Raw genomic sequence first — 17,717 nt, 5'->3', positions numbered from 1 at the left:
TGAAAAGTAGAGATCTTTGTGTCTACTGGTTCACTTCCCAATGGCTGCAATAGCAAGAGCTGGGCCAGGCGGAAGCCAGGAGCCAGGAACACCATCTCAGTCTCCCATGTGGGTGGCAAGGGCCCGAGTACTTGGCCATCATCCGCTGCTGTCCTCCCTGCACTAGTAGGAAGCTGGATCTGAAGCAGAGAAACTGGGACTTGAACCAGCATTCCTATATGGATGCAGGCATCGCAAGCAGCAGTTCCTCCCAAGGCTTACTTTTTATTTATTTGAAAGGCAGAGTTAGACAGAGAGAGACAGAGATCTTCCATCTGCTGGTTCACTCCCCAAATGGCTGCCATGGCCAGGGCTGTGCTAGGCAGAAGCCAGGAGCCCAGAGCTTCTTCCAGGTCTCCCACATGGCTGCAGAGGCCCAAGCACTTGGGCCGACTTCTGCTGCTTTCCCAGGTGTATTAGCAGGGAGCTGGATTGGAAGTGGAACAGCCAGGTCTTGAACCAATGCTCATACAGGATGTCAGTTTTGCAGGTGGAGGCTTAACCTACTATACCACAACAGCTCCTGCAAGCAGCAGCTTAACTCACCTCACCACAACACCAAATCAGGGGGCCAGCACTGTGGCTTAGTGGGCAAAGCTGCCACCTGCAGTGCCGGCACCCCATACATGAGCGCCAGTTCGAGTCCCAGCTATTCCACTTCCAAGCCAGCTCTCTTCTGTGACCTGGGAAAAGAGTGGGAGATGGCCCAAGTCCTTGGGCCCCTGCACCAGCATGGGAGACCCAGAAGAAACTTCAGGCTTTGGATCGGCGCAGCTCTGGCTGTTGTGGCCATTTGGGGAGTGAACCAGAGGATGGAAAACAACTCTCTTTGTCTCAGCCTCTGCCTCTCTGTAACTCTGCCTTTCAAATAAATAAATAATTTTTTTTTTTTTTTTTTTTTTTTACAGGCAGAGTGGATAGTGAGAGAGAGAGACAGAGAGGAAGGTCTTCCTTTTTGCTGTTGGTTCACCCTCCAATGGCCACTGCGGCCGGCGCACCGCGCTGACCCGAAGGCAGGAGCCAGGTGTTTCTCCTGGTCTCCCATCCAGGTGTAGGGCCCAAGCACTTGGGCCATCCTCCACTGCCTTCCTGGGCCATAGCAGAGAGCTGGCCTGGAAGAGGGGCAACCGGGATAGAATCCGGCGCCCCAACCGGGACTAGAACCCGGTGTGCCAGCGCTGCAAGGCAGAGGATTAGCCTGTTAAGCCACGGCGCCGGCCTAAATAAATAAATCTTAAAACAAACAAACAAACAAAACACTCAAAGGTCTAAATGGCAGAAAGAATCTCTCGAATTCTGTCCTCCACAAATGGCTTCTTTTCAGAGCTCTGCTGACAGGAAGACAGACATACCTAGGACCTTCACGTTAGCAGTGTGATGAAATATTTTAAATTATCTTTGTAGGTTGTTTACATTTTACTTTTGATATAATATACACTGAAAATAAGAATGTGCTTACCCTCACTGCTTGCTGAGTTTTCTCAGACAATTTCACTTCCTTATCTTCTACCTGTGTGCAAAAGAAATATAGATTTTCAGTTTATTACTTCAAAGGCAAAATCCTGCAAGGTCTCCGCATTGTGTTCAGATATTTCCAGGACACTAACTGGCAGTTCCTCTACCACATCCAGTGCTCTTGGGCCCTGACATAGTTGGCAGAATTGGCCGCTGGTCATCAAGGCATTGGTGGGCTCTCTCACTGGGACCTGAGACTCAGCAAACAAGCCTGTGACGTGGGGAGCATGTGTTGTCTCCACCCACATTTCACTTCAAGAAAAAAACAACTATTTTTAGGGATGCAGGAATGAGAACATTCTAAAATGTTTTTGGAGTTCGTTCTTAAGTATGTTCATGTTAGAGAGTGACTCTTGGTCTTCTTCCCTATCCATGTCAGAACTACAGAGTCAGAACATGAACAGATTTTAAAACAGGAACTTAAACGATTGCTGGGTTCACTGCTTCTACATCTCCAGGCACCAGTCTTTGACCAAGTCCCATGGAGGAAGATGGAACTTTTCCATGTGTAGACAGACATTATAAAAATTCAGCAGCAACCATTCTGACCACAGGTTCCACCTCTCACTGTCTGGCCCTGGACAAACGGTTCAACTTCCAATCCGCAGCCTCCTCATCTGCAAATGTGGTGTTCATGTCTTCCCCTCACGATTTAACAGGCACCAGATAGCTTTGCTCCTTTCTTCTGAATCTTTTCCAAGATAACGAAGGTGTTAAATAACTAGATTCATTCGCGTAAAGAGAAAAAGGCTGACATAAAAAATTCCATTTCTGAACAACAGCTAATTCAGAATCCGACATCCCGCCAGGGAGCCAACGAAGAGGCTCTCCTCAGTGTTCTCCCGTGTAGGTCTCCTCCTACCAGGCAGGGGATGACACTAACCAGCCAAGAGCAGAATCTGGGTATGGCGGCAGTCAGGACTATGCAGCTGGTTTCTGTGGTAACAGTGCCATCTGTAGGAAGATCACAGACATGCCAGTTACTCCCCAACACCTTAGCCTACACTGCAGACTCAAGGCCTTCCTGTTCTTAGAAGCAAGAGCTCCTTTTCCTAGTACAAAGGGTCTGATGCCCTCAGAAAATAAAAACTTCCTCATCTGGGGACAGGGAGACTAACAAGGAGATGCAGAGGCTTCCTGTGTGATTAACTTTAGCATTTTTCAGAGCAAAAAGAAACACATTTAAATGAAGAGTCAAAGGTATACAAGTTAAAAATCAGAACAGTAAACATCAGGCTCATTCTACTAGCACTGGCTATTATCATTCTTTAAGATAATTAATTGGTCAAAAGTAGTATTGTTTCAAATTGCTTAACTACTACTGGGGCTGTGTATCTTTTTTATTTTATTTTATTTTATTTTTTTGACAGGCAGAGTGGACAGTGAGAGAGTGAGAGAGACAGAGAGAAGGTCTTCCTTTCCGTTGGTTCACCCTCCAATGGCCACCGCGGCTGGTGCGATGCGGCCCGCGCACCACGCTGATCCGAAGGCAGGAGCCAGGTGCTTCTCCTGGTCTCCCATGGGGTGCAGGGCCCAAGCACTTGGGCCATCCTCCACTGCACTCCCGGGCCATAGCAGAGAGCTGGCCTGGAAGAGGGGCAACCAGGATAGAATCCGGCGTCCAGACCGGGACTAGAACCTGGTGTGCCGGCGCCGCTAGGCGGAGGATTAGCCTGTTGAGCCACGGCGCCGGCCGGGGCTGTGTATCTTCATACATGAAATTGTCCCTGAATTTTTTTGTCATACACTTCTGTGAACTGCCTGATCATCTATCTATCTATCTATCTATCTATCTATCTATCTATCTATTTTTTTTTTTGACAGGCAGAGTGGATAGTGAGAGAGACAGAGAGAAAGGTCTTCCTTTTTGCCGTTGGTTCACCCTCCTATGGCCACTGCAGCCGGTGCATTGTGCTGATCTGAAGCCAGGAGTCAGGTGCTTATCCTGGTCTCCCATGCAGGTGCAGGGTCCAAGCACTTGGGCCACCCTCCACTGCACTCCCGGGCCATAGCAGAGAGTTGGCTTGGAAGAGGGGCAACCGGGACAGAATCTGGCGCCCCAACCGGAACTAGAACCTGGTGTGCCGGCGCCGCAGAGGATTAGCCTATTGAGCCGTGGCGCCGGCTATGATAATATATTTTGCCCATTTTACCATCAGGTAGTATATCTTTTTCTTATTCATTTGGAAGAGCTCTTTATAAGTTAGGAAATATAACCTTCAATCATAAGTACTCTAATATTTTTATGAGTTTATTAATGGTTATTTGCCCTTATGGTTTACTTTGCCAAAAAAGAAAAAGGTTCAAGGCTTGCTTTTCAAAGACCACATATACTTACCCTTTTCTTTAACCATAATCTGAGATGTCAAAAATGATTCTGAGAAGACCACAGATCCTAAGCACCCTCTTCCTCCCAGCAAGTCAGGAATGTCATAGACAGCCATACAAGCCTGGATCAAATGAGAAATCAGGGTCAGACCAAAGGCAGCCCAAAGCCTTCTGGGAGAGATCCCTAAGAAGGAGTTCACAATACTGCTTTTGGATATATAGCAAAAGAATACTGAAGGGTTTCTAAAGAAAACTGGAGTTAACTTGAAATAGATCTCTGAACTAGGAGATGACTTCAGGATCACCAAGTCCTTGGGCCCCTGCACCTGCATGGGAGACCCGGAAGAAGCTCCTGGCTCCTGGCTTCAGATTGGCACAGCTCCAGCCATTGTGGCCATTTGGGGAGTGAACCAGCAGATGGAAGACCTCTCTCTCTCTCTCTCTCTCTCTACCTTTCCTTCTCTCTCTGTGTAATGCTGACTTTCAAATAAATAAATGAATAAATATTTTTTTAAAAAAAGAATACATGTAGTATTTGTTGGACACTTGCTATATATTTCATACCATGTGGCATGAAAAGAGAAAATATATAAAATAGAATCTGGTTTTAGGAAATTGGTAATGTACAAATATAACTGAGCAGATAAAAGCTTTCTCATACAAAAGTAATCATACACCATGTTAGTATAAAATTATGCCCTAATTTGTGTAGAACAAACTACATGTACTATAGTAACATGGTATTTGTAGGGAAAAATCATAGGGAAGGCTTTAGGGAGGAGGTAGAACTTCATCTCTGCTGGGGTGGCAAGACAGGATCTGGACAGAAACCATCAACTTCCTGCCTCTTCTTTCCTTCATTACTGGCTGCTGTTGAACGCATACTTAACTTGAGTGTGACTCTACTGGACTCCTAATTACCTATTATGGGGCAGAGTACCTTCCAAAGCACTTAATAAAAGCCCAAGGAGAGAAATCAGGGATCTAAAGTTTAGCAAGGAGACAGAGTATTACCACTGAAATATCAGAAAGCATTTCCCAATGTCTTAATGATGTCATAAAAAGCCTAATTTTGTTCTAAAAGAATATTAAGGCAACATGCAGACAGAATGAGATATATAATAAAAACATGAATTACTCACCTCAAAAAATTATACCCATTGTACAATTCTCTGCAGCTGAGATAACACTAGCGATAGGAACTTTGAGTTGCTTTTCCTATGTAACGGTGGAGATGATGCACCCAGTGCACCTCAGGGATAAGACCAAAGCTTGCTGGAATTCAGGCTCAGGCAGTGGTCACAGAATAGATTCGAGGGATAACTTGTGGCCAGAATCTTGGCTGGGATTCTACCAGCCTCTCATCCATTCCTTGCCAACCCTTTTCACATCACCATGCACTGGGGCAAAGAGGGAACTTGGCTTTGGTGGAGAGAAACTGGCCTAGACACTGGTTCCCCCAAGCCATGCTGTCCCATGGCAGGAACCAAAACGTCAGGCAGCCCAAAACCAGCCCCTGGCCCACCAGACTGGCCCTAGCACATCGGTTGGAAAGCTCTGTTCTGACAACTTCACTTCACTGGAAACACAGGCTCTGCTGATTGCTGTTTGTTTAATTAATCAATCAATTTTTCAGGTCATCAACACAGCCTTGGAATGCAAAGAAAACTCGCTGGGCTGTTGGTGCAGGTGGCTTGTCTTCAGTTCACATTTCCACATGAGGTCAGAGCCGTCTCAGAGGCCCCTCTGCATACCCTCAGGTAAGACTGATCCCTGGGGAAGCCTGGGCGCAGTAGTGTGGATGTGGGCAGGCCTGGCACAGCAGCCAGGGCACCCTCAGAAAGCAGAGCATCACCACTGCTGTGGCCAGGGCAGTCCTCAGAACAGACCAGTTTCCAGAGACCAGGGCTCCCACTCACACTTCCACCTCATCCCTTACAGATGTCTTTCTACAGGACATTCCCAGCTAGTTGACCTGTAACAGTTCTACTTACCGTCTTTACCAAGGACAAGCTATCTTCACTGTCCAGAGGTACAATTCTAGAAGAGGGAGGAGACGGGAGAGACATGCATTGAAGGATTTTTAATTGTACTGAAATCCACAATGTTCTCTATTTTTCAACTTGGTGATGACAAATCAAGACTCAGATTTCTCTCAGATTTAGAAAACACAGGGTTGCGTGTCTGTAGAATTAGTGTTGGGCCACAGGGGTGAATTACATCCACACACAACTCCCCTCAACCTTTCAGCGGGACTCATTCAAGGCCCAGGGGCTCGGGTGAGCAGACTCAGCCCTGAGCCCAATCCTGGAGTGATGTCACTGCCAGGTGTGGACCTGCGGAAAGCCCGTCTGTATCAGCAGCTACAAGGAAGCTTCTCTTCTCATTAGCTCCTAAAACCTGCCCCAGGGAGGATCACGATCATGTACTTACCTTCCCTGATTATTCACAGCATGTATCTGAAAAGCTGTCTTGGAGCTGTAGGCCAAAAACAAAACAAAGATCAGGTTGCTGTTTCCTGTTCCAGAATCTCAAGACCTTCCAGTAAGGTGTGTGTCATCCTTGCTTTGCACAGATCTACCTTAGACACTGTAGGTAGCTTTCCCAGGGCCATGTCGTTGGGAGGTATGGGGACAGTGTCTGTAGTCACGGTGCTGCCTCTTTGCTAGGTCTCAGGGCTGCCTTCAGTCTTGCACCAGAGTCAAGAGAAAATGCCCACTCCAGACTGGGAGTGACCCTCTCTGCAGGTCTGGGTTCTCCTGCACAACCAGTTGGATACGTTCTCCTGCTCCTCCTGCTCCTCACTGACTTTGGGTCAGCCAACCTGCCAGGCCTGCTTTGAGCCTGAGCAGGGGCCAGGTCTCTGCTATAGTCAGCTGCTGTGGAGCCATGGGCAGGGTCGGGCCTTCACGGCAGCCAAACAATCAGAAAGCCCTTCTGGATTACTCTTTTTACAAATGTTTCTGAATTGTCTAAGTTTAATTTCTTATCTTAACAAATCCTGGGTTAGCCACACACTGACTCTGCATGTGTGTTCATGGCTCCCTTTAGGAGGTCTGTGAATCTGATGGAGTTTTAAGGTACTCAATGAAGTGACCCTTGTGGCGGAAGGGCATGGGGCTCCAGGTGGAAGACTGGCCCTAGAGGCCCTCCTCGCCCTGCCTGGTCTTTTCCTTGGGCCCTCCTCCAGCCAGGTGGTACACGCAGGCCTAGGAGGCCTTGGGATTGAGGGGCAGCCTGCCCTAGGAAGGCTGGATGACCTAGGCAAGGGCCTGAGGAAAGGAGCAGCGGGATGACTATGCAAGCCATGTCGATGGCAACAAAACAGGCCCTACTGCAGTGGCAGCTAAGATTGACACGCCCAGGCCCTCGACAAGGTGGGCGGCTGAGGAAACGGGCAGAGCTCCCTGTCTTCCAAGGTCACAAAGTTGGAAAGTGAAGGAGCATTCTCAAACTCAGGTCTGCGGGAACACCCAGTGCAGCACAGCACTAGCCTAAGGGAAAGGTTTCCCCTCTCTTCCTTTTCATGCTAGAGAAACAACATCCAGAAGATCCAGGAGAAAGGAGACCTGAAAGAAGCCCAAAGCCTTGCACCACAGAGTTCTGGCTCTTTCCTGCACTCCTGGAGCTACAGCAATAGAATTACTATTTGTTCAATTGACTCACTTATCTTTCAAGGCTCTTTCTTACCACCCAGGGCTGTAGATGTTAAAAAAAATATGAGACATGTGAAGCACCACAGGGCCAGTGCTGTATAATTTTTTGTTGTTGTTGTTAAGATTTATTTATTTATTTGAGAGGCAGAGGTACAGAGAGGAAGAGAGAGGTCTTCCATCCATTGGTTCACTCCCCAAATGGCCGCAACAGCTAGAGCTGGGCTGATCCAAAGCCAGGAGCCAGGAGCTTCTTCCAGGTCTCCCATGTGGGTACAGGGGCCCAACTTGGACCATGCTCTACTGCTTTCCCAGGGATATTAGCAGGGAACTGGATTGGAAGAGGGGCAGCCAGGACTTAAATTGGCGCCCATTTGGGACACCAGCGCTGCAGGTGGAGGCTTAACCTATCAAGCCATAGTGCTGGCCCCACAGTGCTATAGCATTCTTAAGCTCCCCAGTATCAGTGTCTTTTGTACCCTTTGCATAATGTTGTACAAAATGGTCCCCCTGTGGGACAGTGGGCTAGGTGGACCACCTCCATGAAGAAAGCTATGGACAAGGACCATACAGATTCACTAGGACATGCAGGTAGCTGTGACGGGAAGACTGCAAGCAGCCAAATTTTCAGGCCTTGTGGGCCTAAGACACAGCCAGACCCAGAATTTCTACCATTTGAGAGGCAAATGAAGCCCACAGCAAATCTCTTCTAAGCAGTGACTATCTTCACGCGCCCAGGGCCCCCATCCTTAACAGATTTTACCTCTCAAGTTCCTAGCTTCACCTTTCTAACCTGGGAACCCAGGCCTGCCAGGTCCCTGGTGCTACCTCTCATTCTGGCCTCAGAACATGGATGTGACTCTTCCTCACACATTCCTCCACCTTAGCTCCTTGGTTTCTTGAATAAAAGCCTGATCATATTCAGCCATTGAGGCCATCTGGGAAGTGAACAGCAGATGGAAGGTCTCTCTCTTTCTGTGTCTATCCCTACCTCTGTAAGTCTGCCTTTCAAATAAATAAAATAAACCTTTTTTTCCCCTAAAAAATGCCTGATCACAAATGATCAAATGGGAGATGAAATATAAATTACAAGGGACAAAAAAGCAGAGGAATTCCACCAGAGGAATTCTTTTAAGTTTGAAAAGATGGTGGCTGTTTGGTGCAGCGGCTAAAGATGCTGCTTGGGATACCTGCGTTCCTTATCAGAGTGGCTAAGTTTAAGTCTTAGCTCTGCTTCCAATTCCAGTTCCCTGCTAATGTACACCCTAGGAGGCAGCAAGTAGCTGGGTACCTGCCACCCATGGGGGAGACCCAGACTGAGTTCTGGGCTCCCAGCTTTGGCCTTGCCCAGCCTCAGCAGTTGCAGGCATCTGGGGAGTGAACCAGAATACGCAATATCTCTCTTTGTCTCCCTCCTTTTCTCTGCATTTCAAACAAGCAAGTACTTTTTTAAAATATTCAAAATTCCCTCTAAAGTATTTGCCATTGCTTACCGTAAAGCTGCCTTAAACTGAATCAACTCAAAGGAATCTAACCCAGATCCCAGCGTCTGCTCTGCTACCTCCTTAGCCTGTAAAATCAATAACAAAGCAAAGATTAGCTTTCACAGCACAAAAAGTGCACACATCACTGACAGAAAGGACCCTTCTAACATTAATCCAGTGCCCTTCCCCTCTATTTGACTACTTTATACTATCGACAGGTTAAAGTGAAAGTATCATGCTAAACAGCAGGTGCCTCCTTTCTCCAGGCTGGGTTTACAGTAACACCTGCCTTCGGACAGGTGGACATTGGCACCTGCTCTGCCAGTGAGATGGAACCAGCTGAGATGATGCCAGTGCAATGTGAGGTCTGGAAAAGCGATTCCTCCTTCCCTCTCCCCTGGCTCTGGGGAGGCACCACTGCCCTCAGAGTTTCTGCCAGATGCCAAGAACAATCAGACAGCCAGAGTTACAAAAGATGAGCTAAAAAACAAAAGTGTGAGAACTGATGTTGAAGGACATCCCACTGCACTGCATAAGCCTCTGCCATAAGTCAGCTAAGGGCTGCAAAATCCCACGTCAGTACCAAGGATTCAAGTTCAGTGAGGAGGGGGGACGGCTAGGAGCTGGTGACTACTGCTACGGTCTCTCTGCTATCTACATCATACACAACCTTTCCAATGTCAAATGGCTTCCTTCAGGAAAGGTCCTACTGGCATTGGGAGGCATCAAGCCGACTCTTCTCATCTCCTTACTGGGTCAGATATAGGAATCCAACTCAGCAGGGCAGGTTAACCGCAAAACAGCAAGGAAGACAGTGGTCAGAGAGTGAGAACACACGTGCTTGTCTAGGAAAGGCAAGTCAGATTTTCCAGTCTGTAGTTGTTTTCTTTTTAAACACTGAATTATAGGAAATCAAACTATGTAGCTCAAAACAAACTTACTTTAGTAAAAAATCACAGAATTATTTTTATAAAAATCTTATTTAAACTATTAAACAAACCATTGTGTCACAGAAAGATTTTTATCTCCAAAGAAGTGCTGATGAGTTGTCACTCATGAGACAACAGCAGCAGGTAACAGACAGCAGATGCTCTACAGTCATCTTTTTGCTTAGTGCCAAAAAGGCCCAAGCCCACCCAAAAGTGAGTGTTATAAGGTGCTCAAAGAATAAACAGATGGACAGGCTACTTTGTATTAAAATTATGACTACAGAAAGAGAAACATGGTATTTAAATTACCTTTGTTAGACTGGAAGTTTTAGCATAACATGCAATGCCAGCCAGAACAGCCGCAATAACAGCAGTGTATATCTGGGACAAGAGCCTACTTTAAAACAAGAAACAACGGTTAACTATAGCACTAGGAGGTTTTATCAAAAGCTGCATGCACACCAATGACAGTCCAAGAACCTATTTTTAAACAGAATGAGAGAAGTACAAAAGTGGAACTCTGATTTCTAAACTTTTTAGAAGTCTTGGTTTGATTGATCCTTTGTTTTCATTAAATCATCTTAAGAAAAGTCAGTTCCTCTGAACTCTCCTCGGAAGACCAATCTGCCCAACTGGTAATCAAACAGTATAGCAACCAGGCACGAACCATGCGGCTTTATAATGTCTCCTCGTCAGACCTGGTAATGTCTGCCTGCTGCTGGGACTTCAGAGTGGGAGACCTCAGGGGCAAGAGATCGCCCAACTAGGCAGAGGGTGAATTCCACTTCACCTCTCCAAGCAGAGAGAACAGAGAATGTTTCAAGGGGATCTTTCACCTCATCCTCTTTCTCTCTGATTTCTCACTCTCCAAAGTCTTACAAGAAAAAGTTTTTCTCTGCCATGGTCTCCAGAAAATTCAAATCTGGTTCCCTTTAGGGAAGAGTTTCTCAACCTTAGCACTCTAGGCTGGGTATTTTTTGTTGTGGGGTCTGTCCTGGGCATTGTAGGATGTTTAGCAGCATCCCTACCTCCACTCACTACACATCAGCAGCACCCTTCGCTGTGATAACCACAAATGGCTCCAGACTTTGCCAAATGTGCTCAGGGGTGCGGGAGGTAGGGGTGGTGAAGCAAAACTGCTGTTGGCTGCCAACACTGCAGCCAGGAGCCCCAGGTTCCTCTCAGTTAGAACACTTGCAGAGGGAATGGCCTCATCCACAAGCCCCCAAAAGGCAAGGCCTCACCTAGGATATTCTTTTTAAGCCTGTGAGGGAAGGCGACAGAAACTTAACCGCCACAAGAAACAGACACGCTCTAGCCTAATCCTCCTGTCCTAGCGATGGAGTTAAGTAGGGCCTGTGGAAGCAGAATAAGTTGTCTAAGATCACAGAGAATTCATGGCAGCCCCAAATGCAGGTCTGCTCTCAGCCTAGTGTGTTCCCACTATGCTACATCCATGGCCATCTCCTTCAATTCCTCCTTGGCTCCTGCACCTCACCTCAACACTGTAGGTAAGAGATCTGAGTTGGGTTGAAGAGGAGACAGGGTCAGAGTTCATATAACAACACGACAGTTCCAAGGATCAACATATCCTGAGGATTGCTGGCCAGACCAGGGCAGAGGGGACACCCTGGTAGGATAGGACCTGGCAGGATGCTTGTCATTGAGCTGGTTATTTCAGGGTGAGACCAGAATACTCTACATCTTGACATTATAGGTGAAGTTTTATAAGGCCAACCCCAAAGACATGTAAAGATACCCCCTCCTCAGCATGACTCAAACACCACTCAGTACCTCCACTGGTCAGCCTCTTCCCTACTTGTCCTCAAACAACAGCCCAACACACAGGTGCTATTAGCCCACAGAATGGCCTGGATGTGCTGCTGTAACTTTCACTAGGACTCTACAAGGTACAAGTTCTACCAGCTCTGAGTTCAGTAAATCGCCTGATATTAGCCCAGGGAACCAATTAATTTGCTTTAGGTAAAAAGTTTATGCTTCTAGAATGAGGATCCTGGTTGAGTGGCTCAGCATGGCTGGCATGGAAGCACAAAAGGCAGAGAGCAAGGCCATATCCACTAACATATGCAAAAATGGCTCACTTGCTGCCAAAGTGAAGGCAGCCTGCCAAAAAACTATATATACATTATGATTACAGCTACATAAAATCTAAACGCACAACTTTTTTGAAAGTCCCAGAAAAATACACATTAAGATACTAACAGGTAGTACCAGAGAGGAGGAATATTGGTTGATCTCCATATTTCCTTATTTTCTGTAGTATGATTATACAATACAGCTTCGTGGGCCTACCCTAGAAATTCTGATTCTGCAGTTCTGGGAATGGGCACAGAGCGTACTTTCAAGAAATCCTTTGATGGTCCCCTGTGGCCTATCACTGCTGGCCTTTGTGAAGTACAATCCAGAGTCCACCATTTCATGCTGGGGTCTTTAATCAGGTAACCAACCTTGGAACTCCGCCAGGTCCCTGTTTCTGAAGGGACGTGCTTCCTGGAATTCAGCAGTTTCCGTATTCATGTGAAGGGAGAGGTCAACATCAGGTAGGACCTTTCTAAGGTGCTACAGCTAGGGTTCAGATCCTAGCTCTGTTCCACAAACAAGCTTATGGCAAAGTCCTCACACCAGTGGGAGTTTCATACAGATTCATTCTCCCAGTGGATTTCAGGATGTTTTATTTTTAGAAAGGCCCCCAATAAAATGTACTATGACAAGGAGTCACGTCACACAAATGCATACATGTGTAGGGACAAAGTCTGAGCTTTGGAGAGGGGCAGGTGGCAAAGCTGGTGGGGTCTTCTGGCCTGGATTCCAAGTTGACAGAGTGGGGCTGGGAGCCTCCTGAGAAAACACACAGTCATGTTCACCTTATACACTAAAGTCCCTACTCACTGCTGCTCTCGAAAGAGAGGAGACAGCACAGTCACAGCTGAGTAACTCAGCTTTGAGAAAGAAAAAACAAAACAAACATAAAGTCTTACATTTGTTCAGTTTTCTCAGGCGGCTTGTCGTCACCACCTGTGAAAGAGCACACATACTGAGACCATGACGGAGGGTGCGGGCTACAGCGACACTTCACAGGGCAGCTAGTGGTGCTGAGTTTACTTAAAAGGCATTGTCAAGAGCTATTTTTTTTTCTTTTAAGTTAAACATAGTGCAAGCACAAACAATGGTGGAACTTGGCTTCTCCCAGTATCCTCAACTGTCTATTTGCCATCAGGGAGGGAGGTGGAGACCCACAAGCTGGGGGCAACTATTAGTTCATGGGAGAAATCATTCATGAGGTAAGCTGATGAGCTGACAATTTATAGGGACTTACCTAAGTAAGGAACATGAGTAGCTCCAAAAAAGTATGTTCTTGAACAAGCAAGAGGTCCCTTTGGTGAAACGCACTGTGCTACCTGGATGTCAGGAAAGAAAGAAAAACAAAAATGAGCAGGTGCTGATGCATACATTGTTTCTAGAGAAACAAAAAGGATCTGGCTAATGGGAGTAAGTTTTATTTGACCAAAACTGATTTATTATTTTTAAAGACATAGGGTAAAAATCACCTTTAATGATCTTGTTTTTTCATGGTATCTTATGTGGGTGTGTGTATTGGTTTCAAACCTTGGCTACTGTGAGGTTGCTGTGGGTACTCAGTCCAGGATACTAATGAATTCCCAGCTCAGAAGGAACAAAGCAGCAATGTGTTTGGGTTTTGACTGCCATCACTATTTAGTCATGTAAGAGGCCCTGTGTCCATTCCTCAGCAACTCTACCAAAACAAGACTGAAAACAAAATGTTCAATCCAGAGCTTTCACTCATAAGACCCTGGTCCAGAAAGCAGGCAGAGAAGTGGGGCAGCTACAAAGTCAGAAACCCAGGACCTCACTTTCATTTGTATTTCATCTCGGTCCATATCCCTTGCAGAAGAGAAAATAAGTTCCTATAGTTTTTTCTTTCTTTTCTTCTTTTTAAAGATTTATTTTATTATTTGAAAGGCAGAGATATGGAGAGAAGGGGGAGGGAGGGAGAAGGAGAGGGAGAGAGAGAGAGAGAATCTTCCATATGCTGATTAACTTCTCAAATGGCTACAATGGTGGGGTTGGATCAGGCTGAAGCCAGGAGTCTAGAACTCCATCCAGATCTACCAAGTGTGTGGCAGGGGCCCCACTACTTGGGCCATCTTCTGCTGCTTTCCCAGGTGAATTAGCAGGAAGCTGGATCAAACATGGAGCAGCTGGGGCTCAAACTGGCAGTCATATGGGATGCCAGCATTGCTGGCAGCAGCTTAACCTGCTGCACCACAACACCATCCTTCCTACAGGTTTTAAATTTTGACTCTTCCCTATCAGCTGTCTTTTATATAGAGATGGAATGGATGTCCTTTTCTCTTTTGAAGATACACTATTTCATGAGGGTTTCTAGGATAGTAGGTTTAAAAAGCAAAAATGCTACAAAAACTAAAGGAGGGTTGAATACATGAATTTGAGGTTTATCGTGGTGAAAAGATTAACACAAAACCTCAGGTATTAGTCAATATGGTGGTACCTATACCAAGTCCACACTTGGCTGAGGAAAGAAGTTTGAAATTTCTTAAACAGTTACAGTAAGTAACTGGTTAAGAGTCAAAAAGCTGGGACTGGCCGGTGCCGTGGCTTAACAGGCTAATCCTCCGTCTTGCGGCGCCGGCACACCGGGTTCTAGTCCCGGTTGGGGCGCCAGATTCTATCCCGGTTGCCCCTCTTCCAGGCCAGTTCTCTGCTATGGCCCGGGAAGGCAGTGGAGGATGGCCCAAGTGCTTGGGCCCTGCACCTGCATGAGAGACCAGGAGAAGCACCTGGCTCCTGCCTTCGGATCAGCGTGATGCACTGGCCGCAGCGGCCATTGGAGGGTGAACCAGTGGCAAAAAGGAGGACCTTTCTCTGTCTCTCTCTCTATCCACTCTGCCTGTCAAAAAAAAAAAAAAAAAAAAAAAAAAAAAAGTTGGGACTGGCGCTGTGGAGCAGCAGATTAACAACCTGGCCTGAAGTGCCAGCATCCCATATGGGCGCCAGCTCTAGTCATGGCTGCTCTACTTCCGCTCCAGCTCTCTGCTGTGGCCTGGGATAGCAGTAGAAGACAGTCCAAGTCTTTGGGCCCCTGCACCCATGTGGGAGACCCGGAAGAAGCTCCTGGCTCCTGGCTTCGGATTAGCGCAGCTCCAGCCGTTGTGGCCATCTGGTGAGTGAACCAGTGGATGGAAGACCTTGCTCTCTGTCTCTAACTCTCTCCGTAATACTGTCTTTCAAATACATAAAATAAATCTTTAAAAAAAAAAGTCAAAAAGCTGATTTTTTTTCTTGTAAATATAGGGACGATTTCTTTTTTCTTTTTTTTATATTTATTTGACAAATAGAGTTAGACAGTGAGAGAAAGACAGAGAGAAAGGTCTTCCTTCTGTTGGTTCACCCCCCAAATGACTGCTATGGCCGGTGCGCTGCGCTGATCCAAAGCCAAGAGCCAGGTGTTTCCTCCTGGTTTCCCACACGGGTGCAGAGCCCAAGGACTTGGGTCATCCTCCACTGCCTTCCTGGGTCACAGCAGAGAGCTGGACTGGAAGAGGGGCAACCAGGACCCGGCGCTCATATGGGATGCCGGTGCCACAGGCGGAGGATTAACCAATTGAGCCATGGCACCGGCCCGGGGAAGATTTCTAAGCTCCATACATGTCACAGCTGAAACTGGAAGCCTTCTCTGAACTTTACTTAGATCAATGTGTTTTAAGGTGGCCGTTTGGCACAGCAGTTAAGCAGCTCCTTGGGATACCCACATCCCATACTGGAGTGCCTGGGTTTGAGTCCTGGTTGCTTCCTACGAATGTGCAGCCTGGGAGGCAGCAGTGATGGGCTCAAGTGGTTGGGTCTCTGTCAATCATTAGAGTCCTGTACACAAGTCTAACATCTCCTTTAAAATAATACAGTACACAATATATTATCAAATGTAAAAATCATCAAGATTTATAGCCTTAAATGTTAACAGTTAAGAAATTAAAAAAGAAAAAATTTAGGCGTGGAATGGCTATTTCAAATTAATCTGAGTCTATTTATTTGAAAGGTAGAGCAACAGAAGAGAGTGAGCTTCCATCACCAATTTACTCCCCAAATGGCTGCAAAAGCCAGGTCTAGGCCAGGCCAAAGCCAGGAGCTAGAAACTTCATCCTGGTCTTCTGCATGCATAGCAGAGGCACAAATACTTAAGCCATCATTTGCTGACTTCCCAGAGCATTAGCAGGAAGCTGGGTTGGAAGCAGAGTGGCCGGGACTGATATGGGATGCTGGCATTGCAAGTGGAAGCTTAACCTGCTGTACCACACAGCAGCCTCATTAGAAATTTTTATTTTACTGACATTACTCTAAGAACTTAAAAGAGTAGTTTGTGAAAATGTTCTTAACATTTTTCTTTCAAATTTTTCAAAATTAAATGTTTTTTTTTTTTTTTTTTTTTTTTTTGACAGGCAGAGTGGATAGTGAGAGAGAGAGAGAGAGACAGAGAGAAAGGTCTTCCTTTGCCGTTGGTTCACCCTCCAATGGCCACTGCGGCCAGCGCATCTCGCTGATCCGAAGCCAGGAGCCAGGTGCTTCTCCTGGTCTCCCATGCAGGTGCAGGGCCCAAGCACTTGGGCCATCCTCCACTGCCTTCCTGGGCCATAGCAGAGAGCTGGCCTGGAAGAGGGGCAACCGGGATAGAATCCGGCGCCCCAACTGGGACTAGAACCCGGTGTGCCGGCGCCGCAAGGCAGAGGATTAGCCTGTTAAGCCACAGCGCCGGCCAAAATTAAGTGTTTTCAAATCATACCTGGCACTTATATATAATTTCCAATCACTTTTTTCACTCCAAAAGAATGTCAAGTTCAGGGTTAAATCAACATTAACTAGAAAAGGCTCCCCACCCCAGTCCCAAACCTTGGAAAATGAATCTATCAAACACGAGGCAGTCCAACCACTTACCATGTGTTTGGCAAAGCTCCCACCAGGACCAGTGCTGCGTACCAGGTGCCCTTCAGAAGGGAAGTTAAAGTTGCCAGCATTCAGGTTTTCCCGTGTGGAATGATTACCAAAGAGAACAAACGGCTGCCTATTAGGGCTACAGTGGAAAGTCAAAAATATGTGGTTAGAAAAGAGATTCCAGGCCAAGGTAACTTCCCTTGACCTGAGTGAGTTCTCAGGCTTCTCTGCCTGCCCACCTAACGCTCCTCTGGTGAGCAAGGGACACCAGGTATCTCTGACTCTTCCTACTGAAAACTGGGGACCAGCCATTTAGGGACACAACTAAATGCAAGCTGGAGTTGTATTTTCAGCTTGTTCTACTTTTTGAAGAATAAGTTTTGTGACTTTGCTGTCCATGATGCAGTGATGGAGTGGCACAGTTTAAAGGAATGACAGTGGTGGTGACACTCAGCAGAGCACTTAGCAATTCCTGAGCACGTTTGGGAGGAAGGAGGCGAGGAGGTTGCCAGTGTTCTCACTGCCACCTGTCCCCTTGTTCCCCTCTCTCTTCATTGCACTTTTCCTTTCCCCCAACTTGTGCTCACTCCTCAGTCCAATGTAATCCTTACCTCAGTCATTCCAATCACACAGCTCTTGCAAAATGACAGTCTTCAGGCTTCCTGCCTTGGTCTCTCAGAAGCACCTAACATCCTTCCATTGTAAAAGCTATTGCATTTCAGTATCCCCAGTCCTCCTCCCCCTTCTCCCTGGCCCCTGAATATTTTTAGGGTTTGACTTCA

At 46.7% G+C, this 17,717-nt stretch overlaps 1 protein-coding gene across 2 annotated transcripts in view; it reads right to left on the bottom strand.

Moving 5' to 3' along the window:
- DNAAF9 (dynein axonemal assembly factor 9) overlaps nucleotides 1–17,717 on the bottom strand; it is a 131,574-nt gene that overhangs the window by 60,847 nt on the left and 53,010 nt on the right. Inside the window, exons 10-19 of one of the 2 annotated variants that reach the window (XM_062203933.1) lie at nucleotides 16,939–17,074; nucleotides 13,286–13,367; nucleotides 12,948–12,984; nucleotides 10,258–10,345; nucleotides 9,029–9,105; nucleotides 6,316–6,360; nucleotides 5,877–5,922; nucleotides 3,893–4,004; nucleotides 2,438–2,508; nucleotides 1,499–1,549 (exon numbers count right to left, since the gene is read on the bottom strand). In XM_062203933.1, coding sequence (XP_062059917.1) covers nucleotides 1,499–1,549; nucleotides 2,438–2,508; nucleotides 3,893–4,004; nucleotides 5,877–5,922; nucleotides 6,316–6,360; nucleotides 9,029–9,105; nucleotides 10,258–10,345; nucleotides 12,948–12,984; nucleotides 13,286–13,367; nucleotides 16,939–17,074 — 745 coding nt within the window. The remainder of the gene's footprint in view (nucleotides 1–1,498; nucleotides 1,550–2,437; nucleotides 2,509–3,892; nucleotides 4,005–5,876; nucleotides 5,923–6,315; nucleotides 6,361–9,028; nucleotides 9,106–10,257; nucleotides 10,346–12,947; nucleotides 12,985–13,285; nucleotides 13,368–16,938; nucleotides 17,075–17,717) is intronic. The other variant, XM_062203934.1, reaches the window with a different exon arrangement.

Source organism: Lepus europaeus, chromosome 10, assembly GCF_033115175.1.
Source record: "Lepus europaeus isolate LE1 chromosome 10, mLepTim1.pri, whole genome shotgun sequence".
In the NCBI taxonomy this organism is placed as follows: Eukaryota; Metazoa; Chordata; class Mammalia; order Lagomorpha; family Leporidae; genus Lepus; species Lepus europaeus.
Note: the sequence above shows the minus strand (reverse complement) of the source record. Positions and strands in the feature narration are given on the sequence as shown.